The sequence below is a fragment of the Nelumbo nucifera genome, chromosome 1 (assembly GCF_055504915.1).
Source record: "Nelumbo nucifera cultivar China Antique chromosome 1, China Antique-T2T, whole genome shotgun sequence".
NCBI lineage: Eukaryota > Viridiplantae > Streptophyta > Magnoliopsida > Proteales > Nelumbonaceae > Nelumbo > Nelumbo nucifera.
In genome coordinates this window covers 213,323,270-213,329,966 of record NC_142649.1, presented here as the reverse complement: position 1 = coordinate 213,329,966, position 6,697 = coordinate 213,323,270, and the positions used below count along the sequence as shown (strand labels likewise).

General features: G+C 37.4%; 1 protein-coding gene across 1 annotated transcript; it reads right to left on the bottom strand.

The window, feature by feature from the left end:
• Positions 1-2,588: 2,588 nt before the first annotated feature.
• LOC104604758 (protein ABIL3-like) lies at positions 2,589-6,495 on the bottom strand. The gene is made up of 9 exons (XM_010269269.3): positions 5,595-6,495; positions 4,753-4,835; positions 4,502-4,652; positions 4,105-4,204; positions 3,902-3,994; positions 3,754-3,796; positions 3,540-3,604; positions 3,256-3,374; positions 2,589-3,018 (listed from the first exon to the last, which is right to left on the bottom strand). Exons 1-9 carry the CDS (start codon positions 5,697-5,699, stop codon positions 2,848-2,850), a joined length of 930 nt encoding a protein of 309 aa, XP_010267571.1. The 5' UTR covers positions 5,700-6,495; the 3' UTR covers positions 2,589-2,847.
• Between the last annotated feature and the right edge of the window lie 202 nt (positions 6,496-6,697).

The window sequence follows — 6,697 nt, the reverse complement described above, 5'->3', positions numbered from 1 at the left end:
TAGTAATCTAATTATCACCAGTAGAGCCAAGTCAGATTCAGCAGGATATAACTTGCAAAATTTCTAGTCAGACTCAAAGAGAGACAAGCCTACCGCTAAAGATTTGATCATTTGAGCGCTATATAAATCTTATTTTCATACCATATATATTAAAGTAAGTTGACATGCTTGAGAAACTATTAGCACCATAATATTTCTGAGAAACTAATACCAGAGAGAGCAAGACACTTACCGGAGAGAGAGACGACAATGACGACGGTTTCCAATTGCGTTTGAGTGCTCTTATTTGAGAAGATGGACGTTGAAGAGAAGGAAAGCTAAATAAATAGTCTTTGAAAAGATTCTCCGTGGGAGAGAGTAGATTCTCTCATTCTTTACTGGTCTCGGTAATATGCCCTTCGAATATCCTTATATTCTGACTTATCCATTCTCTATCTTGCTCGAGTCGAGGTTATTATTCTCATATTTTCACAAGGTTATTATCGTCATTTTAAAAAAAGTCAGTCCCAGGAGAATGCATCTATGGTATACGCACCTTTTTTTAACAGTTGATAAGGTGATCTCACTAATACCTTCAATTTTTTCTTGACCATCTAAAAAGCTGTGGTGATCTATATATCTAGTGGCTGATCATTAAATTTTGATCACAATAGCACTCAAGATCTTTGAACTATTCTGAATTTTCCTTTTTTTTTTTAAGACTTTGAACTCTAATTGCAGTTGAAGCCAGACAGTGAAAAGGCAGGTGTCTGTAGCTGATGGAAAGCTTACAATGTGAGCTTTCTTTCCGGCAACAACCACTACTTATTTCTTCACCCCTTCTGAAAAACTTGGGAATTTCTTCACTGTGAAAGTGAATTTGTTTCGTTATACTTCGATCATTGTATTATTACAATGTCTGAAGGTAGTGAAGGCATTTGACAGATGCATTGCATTCTGAAAGTCCCCATTGTCTGAGGATTGCGCCATCTGTTATTAAATTCTGACAGAACTTTTGAGGTTTCAAGATATTGTTCAACTTAGAAATCCTCTTCTTCCTCCGGATTAGGCATTTTGAAGCAGTAGAGGCCAGATTTCTCCGTGCAACATTCATTTAGTGCATTTGTGGACGTCATTAATTCCTTGGTTTGAACCAAGGATGGAATTGTAATATGAATTGATTAGTTTCTTAGAGCTATAACTTTAATTGAAACTCCATATTCTTGATCTCAGAGATTGAATTGTAACTGTATTTGTTGGTTTGCCATCATTTACAGGAATGGCTGTATCAGCATGTTAGATGGGATTCTTGCCATTTTATTTCCTAGTCTAAGAAGCAATGTCTTATGTGGGAAGCGGGAACCAAACCATTAGTGCTAATTTAGTACACATTTCAGTCTGAAGAATTCCTTTTTCAAAAGAAGAAAAGAAAAAGGAAGGGCCTGACTGGAAACTGAATTAACTGTTGAATCACATTCTCACAAATCAACAGGGGGCCAGGGGCTAGTTTCTTCTTCAGGCGGGCAGCCAAGTGATTGGCTCAGCGGTTGTACGGTCTTGAATCCCGCTATTATCATCTCTGTAAGAAAAGAGCTGTTGGTGTGATATTGTACTGTTTAGTTAAAAGATTAACGACCCCTATGAGGTGTCAGACAGTGATTAATACCAAAAAAGTTTGTGTTGTCCAATGTCCCTATTGCCTATTGGCCATGGTTGATGATGCTTTAACTTTTAATCAATGCAAGACACCTCTGCCAGTCATGCATGATCATTGTTAATTGGTTTTTCCATCCTAAAGGCTAAAGCTAGAATCCACCCAATTTTGTGTAATACATCAATATTTTGTTCTATTTCTCCAGAAAAGAAAGGCAGTTTTATTCATTATTTAATGTAAAACTGTACATGGCAATGTGACTAAGAGTTAAACACAACGGTGGAGTGAGCTTTACAAGCAAAGTAGGCTAAGGTGTGAGAGCTGCAGCATTGTAGTTCCTATTTACATGAACAAAAAAGATGGAATCCTTCAGGAAGGGGAAAACTGACCTAAATAGAGAGTGAGAGACTAATATTCCAGTGCCTATTTGTCTAAACCACATGAACTTATCCACAACTTGTATGTTTCAATATCAATTTCAATTCTTGAAAATTGACATAAAATTGTAGTCTAAATAGTTTTCATTGGCATTAAAAAGTTTATTAATTCTTATCTCACTTGTTTGTTTTATATATTGAAAAGGATTATTAGTTCGTCCTGAATTGTGTAGTAGAATTTCCCCCCAGCCACATGGAAAAAAAAAATCCCCCCCGTGCACTCTTATCATAAGCATGCTTTCAAGTTTCAGCACCATCTCTGTATCTCTAAAACCTCTAAAAGCCCCATCAAACCAACCATTCCATTAACTTTCTGTAATTCTTTTAATGAACCATTTAATAATGCCCTCCAATTCCTCTCTCTCTCTTTTATAAGAGTCTTTATGGCTTATCATATTCACTTTATCTCATTCATTAGATTTTCTGGGCGCAAAAGAATTAAGAAATCAATACCAAAGATCATACTTATGCTTGCATCAAATGAAACTGAAGCTGATTACCATATGGTACTGAGAGAGTAGGACGAATCAAGTTGCCTGTAGGATTTACAAAAAGTGACATAACAATTTAGCATATAGTGTCAATGATAAAATACATTTTAATGGTATCAAAAAAATATATCCATAATAAATGATAGCATTATCAGCTGCCTGGAAACAAGAACAAACTACAAATTGGGGTGCAAAATAGAATGAAGGAAAAACTACAAAGCAGATTAATGGTAATTTCTCTACTCCCTTCCATGCTCCTCTGAATCGATTTCTATGTCTTTCTCTGCTAGTATTCATCCAGGTAAGTATACAACGTATCATCTTTTTTGGACTTGCGCCGGCTAAGCAATGCTTTAAGAAGCCGTTTACTTTTGCTAGGATATTGTTCAATGTCTTTTGGGCTTTCCTTTTCAGCATGAAGACGCATTGAAGCAGATTTCCGAGGCTCCGAAGGGTACTATAGGAACAAATTAGAGATATTCCAACATCAGAAGTAGTAATAAAGAAGTTCAATTTCTGATGTACAGGGGTACCAACAACCAGAGAGGGAGGGAAAAGAAAATAAAGAAAAAACCATAAAGCAGTGAAAATATTAGACATTTGGCATATTAGATCCATATCCTTCTGGGGAGAAGGGGAGGGGATTTACTGATGGCATACACTACTTTAACAAATTTTGTTCTACCATGCTTACCCGCTGTCTTGAGACAGGTGTGCTTGGCCTACTTGAGACAGGTGTAGTTGGCCTACTTGAGACTGATCCAGAACGTAGAAGTGGAAATGAAGGACGATATGGTGATAGTGTTCGTTTCTCTGATTTACAAATAGACAATCATCAGTACAACTCTCCAGGAAGAAATGTTTATATGAGATAATAACATATATACAAAGTATGACACCATCTGAAGATATTTCATGAAAGGGGAGACAGAAATGAAAGATGTCTCTAAGAAAACATTTCTTTACCAAGCAAACTACCTGTAAAGGAAAAGGTTCCTGGTCGCTGAGAAAGCCGTGGAGAAGGTGACGGGGAGCGTCCCTTTCTACATATAAAAATCAATATCATACAAATGAATAAAGAGCTCTTATTTCATGAACTACAAAAACATTTTTGATAAATGTTGATTCATTAAATAGAAAGGAATAGAAGTTCCCTCAAAGCCAAAAAAAAAAATATAGCATTAATCCTTACCTAACAGAAGATCTCGGTGTTTCTCTAATGGTTGCTCGAACAGCTTTTGCATAATCACATTATAAAACAATCAGATTACAGATATATCTTACATGAATGCAGAAAATGTTGACTACATCAAAGATAAAATGACAAAATTGAGAAGTACCATTCTTAAATTGATGCCAGTTGTCTTCATCATCTAGATTGCACCCTTGATATTTCATTACAGTGTGACCTGAGCCACACATTGTTTCTCCAACTAAACACAAAATCCAATTAGCAGAGAAAGCATTTTCCCCCTCAGTAACCCCTTGTAAAACAAAGCTTGAAGTGTAAACATGAGAAGAAGAAACCAGTACAAAATCTTACCTGGCAAGATGTACCGCTTATGGTACTTTGGAGTCATTATCACCAATGATTGTTGTGCCCGGCCCTGATGATCGGTATAATCTTGGCATGATCTCAGTCGCTAAAATACCAGGAAAAAAGAAAAAGACAAGGGAATTCTTCTCAATAGTCATTCCACTTTTGGTTTCCATGCAAAATGAAGAATGTCAGACCAGACATTCATTTATGAGTACAATAGGCTTTTCTATGTGCAATCGAATAATAACAGTATAAATAATGTCAGAATAATTTCCCCATAACCAAAATGCATAGTGAATAACATAGGAAAGCAGGATAGCTTCTCTGAATCTTCCAATCCTTATGCATGCACTCAACTAATCTATCACATGCAATCAAATTTTGGAAGGTTCACAAGTACCTGTTCGATGCAAGAAACCCGAAGTTCAGTTCCTGAAACCTCAACAACCTTCTCATCCAAGAGACCATTAACCTTGTAAGTCACGGAGCCCAGATGGTCCACAGTGTTAACAAGGGCTTTAATGGCATAATCTTTCAAGGTTTCTACCACTCTAAATATCAAAAAATAATAATAATAATAAAGAATAAGGACAATAAATTTCAGTTGGACCATATAAAGCCATTTATTGCAAGGAACCAGAGATAACTCACATTTGTTTTTGGTCATCATTGGTATATGATAGTTCAAAGTACTCTGCTGCCGAATACAACTGTGTTCTTAGATTCTTCAAGTCCTGAAAAATCCAAATACAGTAAGCAGATGGAAATTCAAAACAAATTCGAAACCATTTCAAGAATTAATCACATGTCTTGGAGATGAGACAATTGTTATGTGCTGACTATAGATAAAAATGGTAATGAGATGAAATTCAGGGTATAGAGAATGAACTTATAATAAGTAAATAGTGTTTTATTGGAGAGACCAATTCTAATAAAGCAGAACAGAAGCAATAAGGCACTCATCTCTGTTGATCTAAGGGGACTCTGCAGATAGGTCAAGGTAATTTGCGGAGGTCCTTGGAGACTACTAGTTTAACGAGATCCAATTGCTTTCAGGTTTTCTTTTCACTGTGAGTTTGAGGTAGATTTCAAGAGAGCTAAATGGCTACTAACTCCATGCAAAATTTCGAGTTGAAACAACGGGTGAAAAAGCAATCCTCACAGCCACAGTGAAGCTACAGTAGCTGCAATGCTTGCACAGCTTTGAGGTGGATTCAATTAAGATATTCATTGATGTCTAAGTTGTAAATCACATCTGTATGACCCAGAGCACGTTTATGAAGAAGAGAAATAAAACAAAGATCTTCCACAAATTAAGGAATTAACGTAAGGCTTTAATTTCCAAACATGTTGTCAGGTAATAGCAAGAGAGTTTCACCAATTAGATGTTCATTCCACGAACCAAGGTAAATTCTCCCTCGATTCCGTCGAATAATAGAGACCCGAACTCGTTTTGCAAGCTAGAAAGAAAAGGGAAAGATTATAGGGAGTACCTTGAGACTGTCTGAGAAGAGCAAGCTTTGCTGCATGGACAACTCATCATAAGTGGAAGCCTCCTGAGCAACAGACAGTGAAGAAGACGAAGACATGGTTTCCATCGAGATATGATGGGAACTTGGTGTCCCACTTCCGCAACAAGAATCAAAGACCTATTTCGCATTCAAAACCACTCTGCCCGTGAAGCTCAAGAAGCAATGGCATCAAATGTTAAAAACCCATCCCTAAATCGAAAATTTTGAATCTTTTCTCCGCAAGCACAATCGAGAACCCAATTCTCCCCGAAGACATTGAATCGCAAATCCAAAATGACTAGCAAATGACGTTGTTCTGGTGTTGAAAGTAGAGTCAAAACAGCTCGTTTCCTACGAACCAACAGCCTCAGCACCAGCAGAAAATGAAAAGGAAGCCAAAGAAGAGGAAGAGAAGAAGATGAAAGCCAGGTTTGCTCTTTCTGCAACCAATCCAAGGAAGCCCGTTTACTAATTTATTTGTGTTGATATTCTTCGAAGCCGCAAAGAGAAAAGGGGTGAAAGAGGGACCAGAAAAACAAAAGAGAAACAACCTAAAATCAATTTTAACATTCAAAAACAACGGCCTTAAAGGTGAAACCGAACGGTTAAAGAACCAGAGCCAGAGCTTATGAGCTTCAGGTGATGGAGATAGATTTCATTGGTTTCTATTTTCGCAAATACAAAAAAGATAAAAATAAAAATGAAATTACAGACTAGAGATAAGTCTGCTTCGGTTGTGTTTGAGGTGAAGATTGAAGAAGGCAATCCGGATCACTCCCTCGGGCTCACACTAATAATAAAGGATTCAACCTTCTCTTGGAAGCAAAACAGTTGCAATGTGCCTCTGGGTCTGGGCCCTGGGGGCTGGCGAGCTGGGGGGATCCGGACTCCGATACCACAACCCAACTTACTTATGTAGTCATCATTTAGGTGGACCCTACCTCTCCAGAAAGGAACAAGATCTACCCTTAAAACCTTATTTAACCTCACCTCCCTTCACCATTTTCACCCCTCCATCTCCATGGATTTTTTTTCTTTTTGAATTTATTTTGAGCCTCACCACTTCACCAGTCACCGGTCATGAC

Excerpts from the sequence above, each read along its gene's own strand:
- LOC104604758 (XM_010269269.3), bottom strand. The coding sequence starts at position 5,699 with ATGGAAACCATGTCTTCGTCTTCTTCACTGTCTGTTGCTCAGGAGGCT. Across the intron at positions 4,836-5,594 it reads TCTTCTCAGACAGTCTCAAG|GACTTGAAGAATCTAAGAAC; the intron begins GTACTCCCTATA and ends TGGATTTTTCAG. Across the intron at positions 3,019-3,255 it reads CACCTGTCTCAAGACAGCGG|TACCCTTCGGAGCCTCGGAA; the intron begins GTAAGCATGGTA and ends TTGTTCCTATAG.